Source organism: Eucyclogobius newberryi, unplaced genomic scaffold (genome assembly GCF_026437365.1).
Source record: "Eucyclogobius newberryi isolate DKJ021-1_F unplaced genomic scaffold, fEucNew1.0.hap1 SCAF_7, whole genome shotgun sequence".
NCBI lineage: Eukaryota > Metazoa > Chordata > Actinopteri > Gobiiformes > Gobiidae > Eucyclogobius > Eucyclogobius newberryi.
Window position 1 is genome coordinate 21,023,154 of NW_027316389.1, and position 21,110 is coordinate 21,044,263.

The window sequence follows — 21,110 nt, forward strand, 5'->3', positions numbered from 1 at the left end:
AAGAACATTACAGATTTTATTGTTGTTTTGGTCGGGATGTCAATAATTGCTAATATTTTTTTTTTAAAATCACAACGTTCATTCTTACAATAATCGTTGCACTACAATTCGAAAAATCGTGACATCCCTTGTGGCGACTGGACGTTTGTGGCTCGGAGTCTGGACCAATCACAGCAGCGCGGCGTCGTTGTTCGGGTGGAAGCCAAAGGTGGAGCGCTCCAAACCAACCAAAGCAGAAACGTGACGGCGATGGCGACGGCGATGGCGATGGACGTATTCACAGTAAACCTGTTTTAGCCGAAAAATAGACTTTGGATTTGAGGATGGGAACGACGCCTGTGGAACTGACGCTTGGACCGATCAGCTTCAAACGTTGATTGTCATGATGAAGAACTCAATTCCAAGAGAGATACGTGTACATTATCAGTCTGTTGAGAGCCGAGTTTTCCCGCCTTATTGCCCCCAGAAACATCGCCGTGACCGGAGAGGACAACGCGAGGCTTCTTAAACTAAAGTACGCCTCGTGGTCGAGTGTCGAAGTCGATTCGTCCGACGCAGCACCAGCCAGTTCATGTCGTTCGCCATTGTTCGATCGTACAGCACTTTGAGAAACGCGTCCGCCTTGATAATGAGACTATACTTCTGTTTAACCTGTTACCACCCACCTATTTTCGCCCTGTGCACAATGGTTGGACATACCCAAATGGCATTGCTTATTAAAAGAGGATCTTATGTTCCACATGCAAGTGTGATGCATCATTAGAAAGCTTAGGCCTTCTAGTTTCTGCAGATGTGCACATGAACACTGTCAGGGCTTCAGAACTTACACTACAGAAGCCCAAACATAAACAAAACATCCTTTTTTAGTCTCGCCTGAATATTGTCAATTTGTAATGGTCCTGAGCATGACATACTTCATTGTGTGCATATGCTGTTCACTGTACATGATGTTTATCTTGTTGACAACAACTGTGTAAAGTTTCAGATCTCTAGGAACAGGCATTTTGGTGCTGTTGACCTTTTTGTATCAAAAAGTATATTCGGAACAAGTGATCCAAATATGTGCCAACTGTGCCAAACTGTTTTATTACAATTTTAGCTCCTCTATGATCATAAAACATACATTTTGATGTTTTGTAGGCCACTAATAGCAATTATAACTGCTAAAAACAATACATGTGAAAATGTGTAAATATGAGTTTACCCATGAATTTCCCATATAAAGGTTAAAAAAAAAAATATACATATAATATTTTTATTTTATTTTTGTATAATAATAATAATATGTCACTCAAAGTCTCCTGCGTGCCTGTTAGCAGAAGCTAAGGGCTAAAAACAAAGATGGACGCGCGCTTCGGAAGCGCCGAATTTTTTTCCTCCGGAGGCTGTAGCAAACAAACCCGGTGACAGAAAAAATCGTGGATGGTCTCATTCTGTAGGTAACAGTCTAAGGAAGAGATCGATGTCAAACACTATCGTATAAGTCAAACAGGTAATTTGTTATGGACGGAGAAATGTGCCGGACAAGCGCATTCTCGTCCGGCGAGAAACGAAGAAAAGTTTGTTTACTTGACAATATCTCGAAATCGGAAAACTTCAGGAAAAAGTGGATATTGTTTTTCAATGATTCCTTACGGACAGACTGAGTACAAGGATGTACAGAATTAAAGCCGTTTCGTCCGTCATAAACAGCAAACAGGTAGGACATGCGTTTGTAAAAGTTGAGACTTTCTCACAAACTATTGACAATTGCTTCTTGGGGCATATTATTCAATGTAAATCAATGACATATTCGTTTTGTTGAGAAAATAAGCTTTAAAATGATGTATGGCTTGCTGGTATTGACCACGGAAATAAAAGTGATGATGTAAGAGAATATTTGAGATATAGAAAATGTTCGCCGGCGGACAGGTGGGTGGTTAGATAGAGATTCAAGTTCACAGAGAACATTTTTATCACGTCAGGAGCATCGGTGATATATGAACTGCCAAACGGCTACAAGAATCCCATTTATTTCAGAGCGTTTTTGTCGTGGGCTTCAGTTTTACTTAACGGAATCGATTTCGTTCTCTACAGAGTTCTCAAGTTGCAGTCTTTCATTTTCATGCTCGATTTTCATATGTGACTCTTCAAACTGCAATGTTGATTCAATTGCAACTCTGGTGCACTTTGGATGAATAGCTAAGAGGCAGAGAACGTCCGGCGATGTCTCCACGACGAGAAATGGAAAGTTGGAGAACTCGCCAAGGGCTTATTTTGATCCGTTGCGTGTCGGTGGTATTTCATAACACGTGTCGCTCCTGTTCCCATTACCTCACGCTGAATACCTGCTCAGTCTCTGGTCCCGCTCTGGTCCCGGCGCTGCACCTGATCCTCTGAACGTGCTTTTTCCACATTATTCTGACGGATTTTTACACTTTCGAAGCTCTGAGTCCAGGAAACTCCCGCTTCTGCGATGAGTTGTGCCTCTGCCTCCAGGTCCCAGTGTGGTCATTTTTTCACGTGGAACAATAAATATGAACCGAACTTGGAAAAAAGACTCAGACGATCGATATTTGCCAATACCAATATCAACATTCAAAAGGCCATGGGTTTCTGAGTGATGAAAATTTAAAAAACATGAATAAAAAAAAAAACATTGTCAAATGTCCTCAATAAACAGAAAGCTGAAATTCATGAATAACAAAGTGTACGGCCACATTTCTAGCCATATTACTCATTTAATTTAAATTCAAACTCATTCTATAGATTAAAAAAGATAAATAAATACACAAAACAGACTGATACTGATATCTCCAGCGGAAAAAGACAACAAAACAACCTCCAATATCCTTGATACTGGTGTTTTCACTGGTTTATCGACCGTCCCAAGGTGTGCAAAAAGAGAAAAGAGAGAAAGACAGAGACAGAGAGGAGAGAGGGGGACAGCAAAGAGACCGAAAGAGAAAGAGAGAAAGTGAATATGAGGCAAGGAAATGAGAGAATATAAGAGAAAAGAGAAAAACAGAGGTGCTTTCTGAGGGAAATAAAAGACAAGGAAAGGTGGAAAGAGAGATAACAGAGAGAAGGGGTGAGAGAGCGGTATAAACAAGAAAGAGGAGAGAAAGTGACAAAGAGAGAGAGAGAGTGGAGGGAAAGAGAACGATCCTGGCAGCTTCACCTTCACAACTAAACCATCTGCTGCGAGTTAGAAAGTTTCCACGCCGACATTTTGTTTTATTTTCTGCAGGTTTTTGATGGCGTGCGGTTTTGCCCTGGACCAAAAGTGACATATTTCTGAGCAGTGCGTTTTTGTCACGGATATTTCAGCTGGTACGAAGTCGAGAAGGAAATCGAGACGCACAATTTGAGAGGGAAAAAGAATGGGACTTTTGCGGAAATTACGCGATTTCGTTTTCGGATTCGTCGACAGCGTTGGAGCTATTACGTAACTGCTTTTGTTTCGAGATAAGGCTTCAGTCACTCACTTTGACAACGTGCGAGGAGAATCCAGCCTGGGCCATCTGCAAATCGAACCCACGCCCTTGACTGCTGGTGCCTAAAACAGACAAAAATGTGTTCTAATCCATAGGAAGAAGTGCAGATTATTCCTTGTCTCTACCCCCACAATCCAAATGGCAAACGTGTGGCAGTATCACGAACGTGCGCAAAAGATGCACAGTTCATCTTTTGTTCGATTCTAAACCGTTGCCTATTCGTAAAAGAACAATAATTAATAGCTTTAAATGAACGATACTGCTCCGCTCGCTCCGGTTTGCTCCAACTTCCAGTGTTCAGTTTCCTCCGTGATGACACTGTAGCTCTGTGGAGTCGTGCCAAAATAAATCGCTGTTTAAAGATCACGCAGCGGACAGCGATTTGCGGACGGGTGATCGTCGAACAGAATACATTTTCAAACAGCGCCACAATCTGAACTGATCTGAACAGATGCAATCAGATTGTAATTTTCTGTATTTTTCAAAGGTATGTTATATTTCAAGTTTTTAGTTTAGCATCAGCCTCGAGTCACTAAGTCTCTAACTCAAATGTGTCCTTGGAGAAAACCCCATAGAGATTGAATTAGGGCGGAAACTGAATCATAGACATTTGGGTCAACCGAGTGAAGAGTGAAGACGTGTTCTTTCCAAATACAGTTTAAGGCGCTGGTTCCCACGACAGCGCGTGAGGGCTTTCCTTGCACCTAAGTTCAGGCTTGTTCTCCCAGTCAATATAAAATAGCCCTCAGATAAACCCTAAAGCTTGATTTTGCTTTATTCATTCTTAACATGGCTTCTAAGGTTGTTGCAGGTGTTCGCTCTCTTGTTGAAAAGCCAAGTGTCTGACCCTCCAGAGTGAAGATCCTCTCCCCGAGCGCGTCCACGATGTCCTTGAGCGCAGACTCGTCCGTCACGTTGAAGAAGTACTGCTCGTCTGGGTCACTCGCGATGAACTTTATCTCCTTCAGAAAGGCCTCCGGGTTTATTCCTCTGCGATTGTAGTAACCCAGAACCTAAATACGCCACAAACAGACTCGTAAGTTTCAATTAGAAAAAGAGGGACGCACCTTGAAGGGAGCCCTGACGGAGCATCTGGAGCATCTTCAGCATGTCTACCTAATTACAGAACGTGCAAATCCTAGTCTACGAGAAGGTCCTGATTTTGTTTCTTGGGACCATGTGGGGCCTGTTTGGGTTCCCTCTTCTTCTAGCCAAGTGCTCCTGACTGCAGTGAAAATGATAAAACAAAGTGACTGTTGTATAATTCTCACAGCGATGGCGTAGAGCGTGATGTTGTCCCTCTCGCTCTGGCTCACAGCCTCCTGCAGGTCGGGACTGTCGTGTGACTCTCCGTCGGTGATCACAATCATCACCTTCTTTGCTCCGGGACGCCCCCCTCGTTTAAACGCCTCCCTCCTGGACACAGACGATAGACTTTTGTTTGTTTGGGTTGTGTGTTTGACCAGCATAGACCCTTTGAAATAAGCAAACTCTTGCTCTTTTCTGATCTAATGCACATCGTCTGGTACATCAAGGTCCCCAACCACCAGTTCATCCAGTTCTGGGCCCCACAAGAAGGTATTATATGTTTGAAAATGTGCTTTATACTACTACTACTACTACTACTACTACCACTACTACTGCAACTGCTACTGCTACTGCTACCACCACCACCAGCGCCACATCGCCTTCTGTTAAGCCCTGAAAGAAATATAATGTTTAATATAAGGCCCAAGGACCAAATCAGGCCCAGCAAGCGATGAATCCGGCCCACGACCCATCTACTCTCCTTTCGTCTGCGTGATAGTTATTTGAAGTTTGAGGTAGAATCAGGGTCCGCCACCTGCTCGTCTTTACAGAGATGTTGTAGCGCTGTCTGCGAATCTTCCACAGTGGCATCTGTGATAAAATGTGAATATATGATTATATTTCTGTGATGTATTTTATCTGCATAATAGTGATATTTTATCTGCATCATTAGTCTAAGAGAAGAACGAGGGTGTGTGACAAACTGCATTTGTTTGTGAAGGTATCATAAAGATGGGCCAAAGAATGTTGCCCCGGGGGGGGGGGAGTTGCACCCCCCTTGCAGGCTTTATCTCTACGGAAAAATACCAAGTGCCTTGATGTGAGGCTGACCAATGAGAAATGTGACCCACCTATTCCAGAATATCTAATAAAACCAACCAGCATGGGAAAAAACGGGGTGAGACGCGGGGGTGAGACGCGGGGGTGAGACGCAGGAGGGTCAGCCAGGCTCCTTACAACGGCTTGGCTGACACAGTCCCCGCGTTTTCTCCCATGCATGCCACACAAATGTTTGATGTTTCTGTGTCGTTTCATATTCTAGGTTGAATTGTGTTCTCGATGTGTTACGGAATAGCATCGGTGTATGTCTAATTCCATGACAGCATCACATTCAAGACAAGTCTGTATCACATTTAAAACAAGCGCAGTCGACCAAGGCCAGGCAAGGCAAGTTTCTTTGTAGAGCACAATTTGTACTCAAGGCAATTCAAAGTGCTTCACACAACAGGGGAATTAACAGGGCATCATTAAAATCACAAAGACATGACAGAAATCACAAAATCTTTGGACAACACTGGCAGGCACTCCGGACACTCTTTCCCATAATTAATTGACATTGCCATTATGACATGTGTCTCCGGGACGGGCACATCGCTTTTAGATTAATTCTTTCCCATGTTTGACCGTCCCTAGACGTCAACGCGCTATCTGCCTCCGACCAAAGTGCTGAACAGTTAAACTTATCCGTCAGTTGAATAAATGCAAGATAGTTACATCTAATGCCATACTGTAGAACATTCCAGGCAAAGCAATAACATCTCCATGAAGAAATAAACACGTTCACTTTGACGTGTTTCAGCCTCCTCCTCCTCGCAGTGAGTTCTTCGTGTTTCGTTACCTGGCCATGTTGATGCCCAGAGCCGTCCTGGTCTCCTCCCCTCCCCTCTGGTCGATGCGCTGAGCCGCCTCCACCACCTCCTCCACCGTGTGGTACTCGCCCAGGCTGAACTCGTGCACCACGGAGGAGCCGTACTGCACCACCCCGACCTAAGGGGGGAGCAAGGCGTCAGAGCGGGTCAGTTTGACCTCGAATGCGGTGGCGTACGTCGTCTCACGTTTACAAAGAAATGACAACTGGGGATGCACTGTATACCGCAAACGTGTCCATATCGGAATATTCAATATACAATATCACAATAACACAATAATACAATATCATAATAACCCAGAGGCCCGCGATCTGACAGAAATGTACTGTTTTTAAAATGAAATGTTTTATTTATAACTTTCTTTATCAAGTCTTCAGTACTGTTTTTTTTTTTTTTGTCCTAGTTTTGTCTGTTTGCCTTTTGACTAATTGGAATAACATGAACATAATTTTTTTATTATCATTATTTTTCTTAAGGATTTTTTGGCCCGTGCGCTTTATTAGACAGTACGGCTAAGCTTGAAATGGGGATGAGGGAGAAGGAAGGACATGCAGCAAATTGTCGGGGCCAGTATTCGAACTCACGACACTGCGGCCGGCTCGACCACCGGGCAGCATAAACAAATGAATATAAATTAACTTAGTCAAAAATTACGTCAAAAAGTATATTGAAATATTCCAATAATTGCAGTACGTAAAAGTCATGTTGCATATTACAATAATGTCCATTTATTTGATTAAAAACATACAGTATATTAACATACAGTATACCAACCTATAATAACCCAGTAGTTCACAACCAAAACTTCTGCCTCCATTATTTTTGTTTTGTGTACTTAATTCAACCAGGTTAAACCCGGCTTAGCTTCTGAGATCATCTGGCAGCCTGAAGTAAGTTTTATCCTCATATTAAACGGCCGTTTTCACTGTGTTATTTGCTCAGATAATACTTTTGATTAAATTAACCTCAGACCAGACAGCCATTGACGTACTATCATTATATTGTAACTGCATGGGGTTTGCAGAAGTATTGTGTCCCCTCTGTAGTTGCATCTTCGTAATGTGAGATGTTGCGAGCTGCTGGACCGACCTGAGTCTGACCTGGGCCGATGTAGAACTTCCGCAGGACGTTGATGAGGAAGTCCTGGACCTCGTACCAGGGGTAGATGGAGTTGGAACCATCCAACACGATCACAATGTCCATGAAGGTCTCACACCCTAAACACACCACAGGGAACTATTGTAGTGTCTGTTCATGGTAGTTCTGGAAGTGAAATTCGCATTCTGTTTCCCCATCTGTGTGATGACTCGATGATGCGGTCTATAAAAGCTGTAATCGTCACATCACGTTTCATGACACAGAAATACAAGTTTTTAAGTGGCAAAAACTTATATATATATATATATATATATATATATGTATATCTATTCCTCCATTTACATTTTACAAGTTACCCTTTTAACAAAGCCAATATGTATTCATTTGCAGCAGGTTACCGTCTTTAATGGCTTGAGATTAATTTATTTTTTACTAACATTATTGCATAACCGAGACCCAAGGAAAGACTAACATCCTTAAATTGCAGTTTGAATTTACATTTGTCTTTTTTTTTGAAGTTTCCTGGAGCGTATTCAATTTTTCTTTGAACATTATTTGATGTACTTGATGTCTTTAAATATCACAAGATTCGATTTAACATATAATGGATTTGTATGTTTAAAATATCTAACTTTATTTATCTGGCTTGTTTCTGTAATAAAACTATAGAATTGATTAAGTAAAACACCACAACTGCACACAAGAGGTTATGTACGGACGTATCAAGGTGGAGTAAACAATAAATAATGCATCATCATGACTAAACAAATCTTTGGTTTTGTATAGAATACCAAGAGTCTTAGAAATGTGTTATTTTTATTAAAATGTTGAATGTGGATTCCATGTTAATCTGGAGTAATCCCTAGAAACATAATATCAAAAAACTCTTTCAATCTTATTCAACCCATTTTAAGTTTTTTAAGTTTGTTTTTTGTTGGTGTTGATTTTGCAGTGATTTGCTATTGTTTCATCCATCCATCCATCTATTTTTTACCGCTTGTTCCCTTTCGGGGTCGCGGGTGACTGGAGCCTATCCCAGTGACTTTGGGCCTTAGGCGGGGTACACCCTGGACAGTGGCCAACTTGTCGCTATTGTTTCATTGATTCTTTATTTGTTTTGCTGTTGTTTCTTGGGTGTTGGCGATGCCCTCAAACCGTCGAAATCCAAACTCGGCGTGACAGTCAAACCCGACACAGACGAATGTGTTTTACTTTGCAGAGCCGGGGCGATGGTGTGGGACAGCTTGAAGTTGCGTCCGACTCTGGTGCAGATGCCGGTGCTGTAGAGGGAGCTGCCGCACTCGTGAGACCAGAGAGGACCGCACGCCTGGACCGCGAGGAACAACCAAACAACACGCTTAGGTGAGTAGCATGGGTAAAAGAGTATAATGCATGAGTAAAAGAGTATAATGTATGGGTAAAAGAGTATAATGTATGAGTAAAAGAGTATAATGTATGGGTAAAAGAGTATTATGTATGAGTAAAAGAGTATAATGTATGAGTAAAAGAGTATAATGCAGGACTAAAAGAGTATAATGTATGGGTAAAAGAGTATAATGTATGGGTAAAAGAGTATAATGTATGGGTAAAAGAGTATAATGTATGAGTAAAAGAGTATAATGTATGGGTAAAAGAGTATAATGTATGAGTAAAAGAGTATAATGTATGGGTAAAAGAGTATTATGTATGAGTAAAAGAGTATAATGTATGAGTAAAAGAGTATAATGCAGGACTAAAAGAGTATAATGTATGGGTAAAAGAGTATAATGTATGGGTAAAAGAGTATAATGTATGGGTAAAAGAGTAAAATGTATGAGTAAAAGAGTATAATGCAGGACTAAAAGAGTATAATGCATGAGTAAAAAAGTATAATGTATGAGTAAAAAAGTATAATGTATGTGTAAAAAAGTATAATGCATGAGTAAAAGAGTAAAAAAGTATAATGTATGAGTAAAAGAGTAAAAAAGTATAATGTATGAGTAAAAGAGTAAAAAAGTATAATGTATGTGTAAAAGAGTATAATGCATGAGTAAAAAAGTATAATGTATGAGTAAAAAAGTAAAAAAGTATAATGTATGTGTAAAAGAGTATAATGCATGAGTAAAAGAGTAAAAAAGTATAATGTATGAGTAAAAGAGTAAAAAAGTATAATGTATGTGTAAAAGAGTATAATGTATGAGTAAAAGAGTAAAAAAGTATAATGTATGAGTAAAAGAGTAAAAGAGTATAATGCATGAGTAAAATAGTATAATGTATGCTTTGGATCAAGATAATCATATTTCATTGGAAGAGACTAAATACATTTACATGAAGTTAACGCGGACAATAAGTTACATTTATTTGTGTAAAGTTTTGGAAGAAATTGTACTTCACCCAACCTTTAACTTGTGCTTAATTAATTTATCTGAAAATCCAAAAAAATTGGGAAAATGTATTGCCATTATCAGTGAACAAAATTCACAAACTAGGATAGTAATACATTTTTAAAAATACATAAATGTACATAGATCATTCTTGACTCTCTACATAATCTTAAGCTATAGTTATAATATATATATATATATATATATATATATATATATATATATATATATATATATATATATATATATATATATATACAGTACCATGGTTTACCACGTGTGCAGACGGTATAAACCCACCACAAAGCTGCTGTCTTTGGGGTTTGACGTCAGGCTCATCCCCAGCCTCATCCCGTCCTTCCTCTCTGACACGTTATCCAGGGACAGTTTACCTGAAGAGCCATGACAACAGTGAGACATCGTACTGGTCCGATATTTAAAATGTACCTTATATTTGGGACTGATATTTGTTTTCTAAGCTGTGCTAGTCTCTGTGTTCCCAGTTTTCATTCCCGGTTTGTTGTTAGATTTGTCTTTTTTAAACTAAACTAATGAGTAAAACGTTAAATAGAAAAGCAATAAGGCAAAAAAAAAATTACACGGTCATCAGCAACAAAATATGTTTTAATAGAGTTTGATATTATTTTTACAAACGGGAAATGTTAATTTGTGAACTTAATAACTTAAAGTTCCTTTGACCGGTTGGACAACTCATTTAATTAAAATGCAGTTAAGATGCATATTTAAAATTGAGCCCAAAAAATATATAAAAATTGTATTCAAGAATAGCAATTTTTTTAGGTTTATAATTTCGCTTCCTGTTTGTAGTTGATTACATCACACTGGAAATTACCCAACAAACACTGGGCAAAAACTCATCTAAAGTCACTTTTTTTTTATTTGACAAATAAAAATATATGAGAGTGACTTTATTTTGTTTAATTAATGTTTAGAGAGACAAAAAAGTTGTTTCTTTGTGTAAATTCTGCATAAACTTTGTCTGGAGTGTGTCACTTCCTGTCATTTTCTACAGATTTTTCCACTTTTCTCCACAAATACCTGCTCGATTGGTTTAAAACTACAATTTTTATGTACAACAGGTATAAACGCATCAAATGAAGTCAAAATTTGAAAAATCGTAAAAGCTTGTCATATGCACTTTAATCGTAATATTGGTATCGGCAAATATCGTTTATCGGGCCACAGTAAGATGGACTCAACATCTACTTACCCAGGTTGAGTCTGGAGCAGTTTGCGTCGTCCCTGACCCCGTCCAGAGGGCACCTGAACACGTCACCGGTCTGTTTTTTCCCAGTGGACTCGAAGGGGGCCCCCACCAGCAGCCTGGAGCACACACAACAGGGCCGACAGCAGATCCAGGATTTAAGGATTTAATACCAAAGACGACGGTTCAATAAACAGGAAGCGGGTCTCAGCGGGGAGCAGCCTTTGATAGAGCCACAGTCCCTGGTCTTTAAAGTCTTTGGGAATCGGATTGTGGGGCAATTTAAAGACTTCAGGTAGCACTTCAGGCACCATTCTGGAAAAGGAAATGTTTTACGATAAAGACGATGAGACCAACATCAAAACCAACATCTGCTGTGCAATTAATCACATTTTAATCAAGATGAAGTTAGTTTACCATCAGTGTATCTGTATTGAAATAAAAGAACGGATACAGGAGATTAAAATTAAGTAGTAAATGTAAAGTAATTTAGTGCGTGTTTTAAATTTGGACTTTCAGAGGATTTTGCCCTGACTTTTGATGCGTTTGAAGAGTGAAATGTGTTGAGCTTGATAAAGAATTTTACACTTTTTTATGTATATTTTTCCTTGTGCAAATATAAGGCTTGAACTCAAAACCTTTAGGCAGGAAGTCATCATAAACATGCTATAAATAACCCCTTAAACAAAACAGAAAGTACAGATACTCTGTCTCAAATGTAGTGAAGTAAAAGAACAAAATGTCGTTCCGTGCCTGATCAAAATAAGATTTAGTAATTTTTCTAATCGTCATGGATCAGCTTTGGGTCTTTTTAATCGAGAGGTTCACAGCCGATCTTTTAGATGAAAAAAAGCCATTTTAATTTATTTTTAACAGTTATTTAGCCCAGTATAGGCAGTTTAAAAGCTAAAAAACAATGGAAAATGACTGGTAGAGTGTGTACAAATAAGAAAAACTTAATTAATCAGTTTATTACTTGAAGAATTGTTACAGTAGCCTTTGCCACATACATTTTTGGTTTGTGTTCAACCCTGGATTATGACATCTCGTTGTGTCTTGGTGAAGTCTAAGGTCAGCAGCCGAAGCCCCACTGTTTTTGAGCGTGAAGCCAGTAATTAGTCTGCTCCGGAGTAAACATCCCCACATGGGATGGGCTTCTGGGAACAGACGTTAGTCACCTCCGCAACATTTAATTCGCTAATGTGTCGCTGTGCAGAGACTCTGGCCTGTCCCGGACCAAGGGCAGAGATTTGTGATGAAACTCCAGCAGATGAAACACAGAAAAGGTCCAAACGAGGATGAAAACGGGCTAAACCAAGTCTAAATCAAGATTATTTTCATGTCATGTAGAACAGGTGAAAACAGGACTAAACCAGGATCAAATTAGGACTAAAACCAGTCTAAATTTGGGCTTCAAGCAAGTTTGAATCAGGAATAAACCAGGATCAAAATAAAGACTAAATCTGGGCTATGAACAAGTTTGGATTAAGTCCTTATTTTGATCCTGGTTTAGTCCTGATTCAAACTTGCTTGTAGCCCAGATTTAGACTGGATTTAGTCTGCATTTTTATCCTGGTTTAGACCTGATTCAGTCTAAATCTGGGCTACGAGCAAATTTGAATAAGGACTAAACCAGGATTAAATTGTTTAACGTGAACATAATAATCCGTGTCTCACCTGAACAAATTCTTAAGAAATCCAAACACTTGAAGTAGAACAAATTCATGACTAAACCAGGTCTGAACCAGGACTAATTTAGGACTAATCCTGGGCTGTGATTGATTGATTATGGCTACAAACAGGTGCATCTCAGATTTTACCTTGACATGAACAAGGCCAAACTAAACCAGGACTGAACCAAGACCCAATCGGATTTCCGACCGAGACTAAACCTAGGTCCTAACCAGGACAAAGCCAGGTCCAAACCAGGGCTCAATCGGAGAACATCAAAATCATAACTTTAACCAAAAGAGTTTGAACCTAAAGCGCTTCCTCTGACCTCACTTGTGTCCTGTAGAGTTCCTGAGCAGGTGCTAGACTCACATAAAGCTGACTGTAATTATCGGTGTACTGTATGTTTGAGCAGATGCTGTTATGGGCCTGTAAACTGATGTGAACAAAAGACATTAGTCACTTTATTTCCTGCTTCTGTGCACGACGCTGTGGTTACGGTCCATTGTCGGATTACTCACACTTTACTGTTTTGTAATCTAGGTTAAACACTTGGTTAAAAACATTACTCACATTCATTCACGGTTCGTTTCAAACTATTAGCCGCAGTCCAAAGTTATTGCTTTCTTTCAGAGGCCAGAGTGGAGTTTTGTCGTCATTGTAATGCTAACAGCAACTAGCATGCTAACAACAGGGTCAGCCCTATGTTCCCCGAGACCTGGATTAGGGTTATATGCTGCTATATTTTATGATGTAAAACCATACATTTATGCACAACTATTGGGGCTGTGGAACCGGAACCAGTAGCCTATGCTAGTATTAGCGTAGTTTGTAGAAAAGGAATAGTAGGTACGCACCCGCTAACAACATACTAGCATACTAACACTTTATTTTAATTTTTTTTTCAAACTAGCATGCTGACAACATACTACAAATATAATACAAACAAAGCATAGAACAAACAAAGCATACAAACACTTTTTTTTTTCTTTTTTAACTAACATGCTAACAAAACAACTAGCACGCTCTCTCTCTCTCTTTCTCTCTCTTGTTTTACGTTATAGCATAAAACACAGACTTTGAAGACGTACAACTACAATAGGTGGCGGTAAATGCCCCTTTTCAGTAAAACAACAGCAACAGTATGCTAACAACAACTAGCATGCTGACAACAACAAGCATGCTAAAAAAAATGTTTTCTTAAACTAGCATGCTAACAAAACAACTAGCATGCCAACAACGCACGTCCTGGTTTTACAATATAGCTGTACTGGGGAAAAACTGATTTTACTTTATTATATTTAAAAATAGTGAATTTTCCTGTAAATGGTTTCTCAGGTCCTCTACAAAATGCTGATTCAGGATGCAAAAGGCGCTAAGAGAATCTGCTGACACATTGAACATATTGGTTGTCTGAATGCAGCAGAAAACGCTGTCGCTAAGCTGTCCTTAGATGTTGGGAAGATGGAGCCAAATACAGGACAATATTGGACATATTGTCATCTGCAAAAGACTTGGGACTGGAGCAGAGGTTCAGCTTCAGCAGGACAACGACCTTAAACCTAAAACTTAACATATTAGAATGGCCCAGACCTAAATCCAATTGAAAATCTCTGTCAGGACCTGAAAACCGCTGTTCATCAAATGTGACGGAGCTTGAGCTATTTTGCAAAGAAGAAGGGGCCAAAATGTCAGTCTGTAAGTTTGCAAAGCTGGTAAACAAACCCCAAAAGACTGTTATTGGAGAGAAAGATGGTTCCACAAAGTATTGACTCAGGCATGAATACTTTTTGTATGCTGCACCTTTCACTTTTCATTTTTTTTAAATCTAGAAATCATGTATAATTTTCCATTCACTACACAATTGTCTGTCATTTCCTGTTGCTCTTTCACAAAAAACTCAAATACAATTAATTTAAGTTTGTGATCGTGACGTGGCAAAATGTTGAAAAGTTCCAGGGATTCCACAACTTTTAGAAGCCGCAGTGAGTAAAGCTTTATATGTCTCAGTTCTGATAAAGGAACGTTTCTAACCATGTCTTCACAGTTTTACGTGTTCAGATTAGTATTTATTTTCAGCATCTACTTCTAGCTCTTGTGTCGATTTCAATTGCTCTGATTTTATTGCTCACAAGTGAATATTGATGCTTTGCTTTCAAGTGGCGGACAAGCTTCATAAACGGTCTTGGAAGTCCCTCGAGTCAAACTGATGAGAATTCCAGAAGCTTGTGACGTCAGGAGCGTTTTATTAGTCAAAAGTGAATTCGACAGTTGCTTTCTGTTAAAATTATTTGTGTTACTTAAACTACTCACGTGGCTCACAAAAAGATTCCGTGTGTTTTACGACAAAAAGCAAATTAACTGTTCCAACTGTTCCGAAAGATGCCTCATTCTAAAACTATTGTGAGAATTACAACTACTACAGTAAGATTCTGTATTCAGGTATTGTTGTTTGTATCATAGTAAGTGGTATTAGCAGTACCAGAGCAGAGGGAGTAGTAGAAACATCTTTGTCACATATGGAAAGCTAAAGTGCTGTAAATAGTAGCAGTAGCTCAAATAAAGCGTTTTGTAGGTGTCGAGACCTCACAGGTTCACAAACAAGCACTCTGTGAACCCTGAGAGCTGGCGGTTTGACCCTGAGGCCAGATCAGGTCATTACAGGTCAACACAAGTGAGATCACACAAGAACAGGACCATGAGCAGGGTTTAGAGAACAGGACCATGAGCAGGGTTTAGAGAACAGGACCATGAGGTTTAGAGAACAGGACCGTGAGGTTTAGAGAACAGGACCGTGAGGTTTAGAGAACAGGACCGTGAGGTTTAGAGAACAGGACCGTGAGGTTTAGAGAACAGGACCGTGAGGTTTAGAGAACAGGACCGTGAGGTTTAGAGAACAGGACCGTGAGGTTTAGAGAACAGGACCGTGAGGTTTAGAGAACAGGACCGTGAGGTTTAGAGAACAGGACCGTGAGGTTTAGAGAACAGGACCGTGAGGTTTAGAGAACAGGACCAGGACCGAGGATTCCAGATTCATACTAGACTGTGTGGGTTCAGTGTCTTGTTAAGAGTCATGTTGAAATAATAATATTTGAGTCGTATGTCGAGCACGTCTGGACTAAAAGAGCAGTGGTTCCCAAAGGGGAGGTCGGCACCACCAAGGGTCAGCTGCATGGTCATTTCTAGCTGTAAATAAAGATCCTCTATGCTTTTTTTAATGTTTGAACCAAATCATTTCTTCATCTTAACCATGAACCATAAGATATTTGTATCACTTCTGTACCGCACATTTATCCACAGAATGTCAAACAGCGAAGCCCAAAAACTCAGATTTGGCCGCAGTACACGTTATTTCAAGATGTGCATGTCCGATAAACTCTCAGAGAAATGTCAAGATGAGAAGAGAAGAGAGGAAAGAGCGAGGAAAAAAGAGAGAGGAAAGAAGAGAGGCGTTCTAGACAGCGAGCGGGAGATGGTGTCGCGATGGGAGGCGCGCAAAAACAAACCGCACAGGCACATAGTTTCCAGCGCGCAGATGCCTGAGGATCAGAGCGCATAGTTTCCACCGATTCACCTGAAAGTTCACAGACAGGATTCTGAGGAATGCACCAAACACAGAGGAACCGGGCCAGAACTGCTCATCTGAGGACCAGGAACCGAGACACGTCACACGCGGGGGTTCAGGGGCCATTTCTGCAGCTCATATACACACATTTAGCACTTTAATCTGTTGTTGTTGTTGTTGTTTCAAGTCAATAAGATAAGCATTAAGTCATCGAATAATTATTGGCGTGAACTGTTAGAGGTTTTATGACTCAGATAGAGCGGGAATCGCACACAAATAACACCGGAAACTGTGTTTTTATCTGGAACGTTCTCCACCGGGACGTTCTCCACCGGGACGTTCTCCACCGGGACGTTCTCCACCGGGACGTTCTCCACCGGGTCGTTCTCCAACAGCGTCACTTCACGGGTTTTCCACGTTCTAACTATCATCGCTTGATGAAAAGAACAATCGCTAGACTAATCCATTTGCAAAATGATCGTTAGTTGCTGCCCTAATACATATTAAACAGTAATTATAACTTTATTCTGTTCATACCGGGAGTTAAGCTGATAAAATACTGATTATTTTGACTGTGATACTGATGTTTAACAGTCTATTGTCTGGGCAAGAATAAACGTGATTCTGATTCAAAATGTTGCTGAAGAAAATGTTGGTAAATAATTGTGTACTACCGTATTTTCCGGACTATAAGTCGCACCAGCCAAAAAATGCATAATAGAGAGAAAAAACCCATATATAAGTCACACTGGAGGATGAAATGCAGTTGCAAGTGTGAAAATAACAAATAATATCACATTTAAGTCGCTATTTAAGTATATAAGTATAAATATAAGTATAAGTCGCACCCTGGCCAAAACTATGAAAACTGAAAAACTATTTATAGTCCGGAAAATACGGTATGTATAAACTGACGCAATAACCTTAAAGCAGGTCTATAAAAATCACAACTCTAAATGTAAAATACTGTTAAAAACATGATACACAACATATACATTGCTTAACAAAATACTTGAGTGGTCAATTTGTATCTATAATGAGTCATTCGTCCTTGAACTTAAACATGATCATAGTACAGAAAAATTGTAAAAAGTTCCCCATATATCTATAATTTACTGAACAAAAAGTAATTATCGTGACGGGCCTAACAATACCATCCCAATCTCAATCATTAAATAGATTTTAGTTGTTAGTTTATTTACTTTTTATACAATATATCAACTATATTCTATGTCTGCTGCTCTTGTACTTTGCTGATGAAAAAAAAAAATAATCTCAAAACAAAAAATATAGTGCAATATCCAACGTTATGGGTGACTAAATTCACAATAACTGTTTCAAAAGTCAACTTGAATGATGTCCAGCTCATCGTATTTAATGCTTTTTTATTTTCAATTCTCGCAGAAACATAAATGCATCACTGCATGGAGCCAAACATAGACCCGCTGAGACACGCTCAGAGACACGCTCAGAGACATGCTCAGAGACACGCTCAGAGGCCCGCTAAGACACGCTCAGAGACACGCTCAGAGACACGCTCAGAGGCCCGCTCAGTTCAAAGAGTTAAATGCATAAGTGCGTAAAACCACATCGGCTCGAGGAATGCAAAACACAATAAATAACGGGAGACACAGGATCCACGCGCTCAGAAATCTGCTGCGGCGCTCAGACAACGTTATGCGAGCTGCTGGTCAAGTGTGCTTTGGACATGGACAAAATAATTAGTTCATCGCAATATAGATGAATTTTTTCATAGTTATAATTTTAATATTATGTTATGTATTATTTAAGTGGAAGCAACAACGATCTAGACAAAAACAGTACAGATAAGTTGCTTTTTTCTGGTGATAAAATGATTGCGATTATCTTTGCTGCCAGTTGAAACGTCACTATGAAGAGGCGGAGCTACCCCATTACTTATCCTGAGTTCTCTATGGTCCTGCCAAGCTCAGTTTTAGGGTTTTTTTGTGTTTAAAAAATATATATATTATTTTTCAATTATTATTTTCAATTATTATCATTATATATTTTTCTTTACATAGGTCAGTTTGTTTTATGTACATTTGTGTTGCTTTATGATTAAAAAAAAAAAAAAATCAATAGAAAAAGAAAAAAAAAGAGGCGGGGCTTGTCACCGAAGAGGCAGGCTTTCGGACAGGAAGTCAATGATCCTGCTTCCATTACGAAGCCGTTTCAGATCAATGTTGCCGTTAACAATGAACAACGTTTAAATAATGATCTACTTATGTTATAGTTCAATAGGAGGTACCTGATAAAAGCGTAGTGTGTCTCCTTTAAGGATAAAAAACAACGTTTTACTAGTTACGGAGTAAAAATGACAGCTTGGAGCTAAAGTACTCGTCTTTATGGGCAATAACAAGGAAGTACAAAGCATTTATGCAAAGTTAAAAGAGCTCACAGACTTTTCCTTTAGCCACAGTTTAAGGTGCGCCCCCTACAGGTCGGATGACTCTTTGAACCAAAATGCAGTTAAGAAAGATATATTTTGAATTTTGCTGAAAATGTTATCACAGAATAGCACATTTTTTAGGTTTATAATTTCACTTCCTGTTTGTAATTGAGGACATCACACTAGGAAATTACCCAGCAAACACTGGGCATCAGCAATATATATATATATTTGTTTTAAATTATTTTCTTTTTAAAATAAAAAAACACATAAAAACTAACACACAGAGAAAGAGAAAATCTCCCTGAAGCCTCAGGTTAGGTTGACGTGTTCTGGCTTGACGTTAAGCTTCCATATCTTTAAACTATCTCCACACCTTTTACTATTTTTCCATTTTGACACCATGTAGAAAAAAACTAAGTATTTTTTGACTTGTCTGCTCCCCTTTTTTAAGAAAGCAGAGGAGGAATGAGCCGGGCCAAGGACAGTCTGTTCATCTGATCCACGTGTGCAAAGGAAAAATATGAAACTTAATTTATAGCAAGAAGCAAAAAAAAACAAAACAGCCTGTGCAGATTTTTTTCAAGCGCTGGAAAAACGTGCCATCCGGTCTCGCAGCAACAACACTGACTTTCCTGGACCCAAGTCAGTGATTTTGACGTGGCCAAAATGTTCTAAGGCTTTTGATCTTAACTTTTGTCGGAAAAAATAATGGATAAAACTAGATCAGAATTTAGAAGACGTGCCAAGACAGCTGAGATTTTGACAAACACCTTTAAAATAAACTAAAGGGTGCAAGAGAATGATGGAAAAAGGTCATGCAGGTTCATGGGGGATATACTGGGGTCATACTGATGCTTTGGTAAACTTGTTAGCATGTTCTTTATGCTATAGTTATCTGAATAACTGTTAATATGTTACGTTAACATACCAGACACTTACCACAGTTCTGTCTGTGCCTCATGTAGCTGAAGGTGTTAGCGTTAGCATACATACACCTATTCACCATGTTCTCTAATCTGTTATTATTTTAAACTGCATTTCAAGATGAAATGTCTGTTCTTGGTCTTACATTTTATCAAATACATTTCCCCAAAAATTGCAATTTATACTCCAGTGCTACTTATAATCCGGTAAAATACGGTAGTAGTAGTAGTAGTAATAATATAGTGTTGGGAAGGACACTTTTCATATTAGGGCCAGTGAACAATAAACACACTATTTACATCCCATTTTAACCATTCATTATTAAATCTCTGGTAACTCTTTTAGGTGACAAGCTGTTTCCTAGCAACAGTTGCCCTTGGGTCTCATTCATAAAGCACGAGTACTTTCCACGTTAAGTTTATGATCTATAAAACGACAACTTGACGTGGAAACATATGTCCAAAAACTCAGAGACGAGGCAGACGATGATCTGAGCTCAGAGAGACGAGAAAGTTGGAGGAAGTTTACGTTTTATCCATAGGTTTTCGTTACTTAAAGATTAATAAATGAGACCCATTCATACGGACGTGTGGGAAGTGCCTTGGGAATCATTCTTCTTCTTTGGTGTTTTACGGCGGTTGGTTTCCATAAAGTGTTACGTTACCGCCACCTACTGTAACTGTACGTCATCAAATACCGGTATGTGTTTTACACCATTCCGTAAAATAAATAAATAATAATAATAAAAAGAGAGAGAAAAAGAGAAAAAATCTAAATTAACAAAATTTTCAAAAATAAAAGGAAAAATAAATTTACCAGGAATAAACCAAAAACTACACCTGGACTGGATCAGGACTAAACAAGGACCAAAATTGGCTCAATCTAAGACCAAATGAAAAGTGTGAACACATCCTTAAAAAAAAATCCAGTGCGTTTTTTTTTCTTCTTTTTTTAGCAATATACAAATTATTGAAACAAAAATCATCGCACATAATCCACATAATTGGGTGTTTTTCATCATTTTTCATCCGAGCATCACAAGTGTATCCGTTTCGTACCATTTCCGGCCCCCCGCCTCATGCTGCTGCACCGTGTACCCAAACTGTGTGTCCTCGGGCCCGCGGAAGATCCGGAAGTTTTTGTCGTCAAAGTTGTGGCCGTCGCACCGATCTGAAACACACAATAAAACATAAACGTGTTGTTACACAGGGGGCAAGTCATTTACATTTTTTACATTCCCCCCTGTGAGCGCGGCCAACGGAAACTTGTCTTTTCACTTAACGCGGAGCAAAAATCAGGATCGCAGTGAAAAATAGAGTGTCGCTCCATTTGTACGGCCCGGGTCTTTGGGAAAAGGCTTTGCACCGGATTTGGCAGATTTCAGGGAAGTGAAAGTTGACCGCGAGGGCTTTAAGCAG

At 39.3% G+C, this 21,110-nt stretch overlaps 1 protein-coding gene across 2 annotated transcripts in view; it reads right to left on the reverse strand.

Annotated features, from left to right (window-relative positions):
- Window positions 1–20,769, reverse strand: part of itga11b (integrin, alpha 11b) — a 42,476-nt gene extending 21,707 nt beyond the window's left edge. The window contains exons 1-9 of one of the 2 annotated variants that reach the window (XM_072435608.1): window positions 20,751–20,769; window positions 11,126–11,238; window positions 10,195–10,286; window positions 8,744–8,858; window positions 7,523–7,650; window positions 6,403–6,551; window positions 4,748–4,892; window positions 4,324–4,489; window positions 3,468–3,538 (exon numbers count right to left, since the gene is read on the reverse strand). In XM_072435608.1, coding sequence (XP_072291709.1) covers window positions 3,468–3,538; window positions 4,324–4,489; window positions 4,748–4,892; window positions 6,403–6,551; window positions 7,523–7,650; window positions 8,744–8,858; window positions 10,195–10,245 — 825 coding nt within the window. In that variant the 5' untranslated portion in view covers window positions 10,246–10,286; window positions 11,126–11,238; window positions 20,751–20,769. Of the gene's footprint in view, window positions 1–3,467; window positions 3,539–4,323; window positions 4,490–4,747; window positions 4,893–6,402; window positions 6,552–7,522; window positions 7,651–8,743; window positions 8,859–10,194; window positions 10,287–11,125; window positions 11,239–20,750 lie in introns of those variants that run through there. The other variant, XM_072435609.1, reaches the window with a different exon arrangement.
- Window positions 20,770–21,110: the final 341 nt, after the last annotated feature.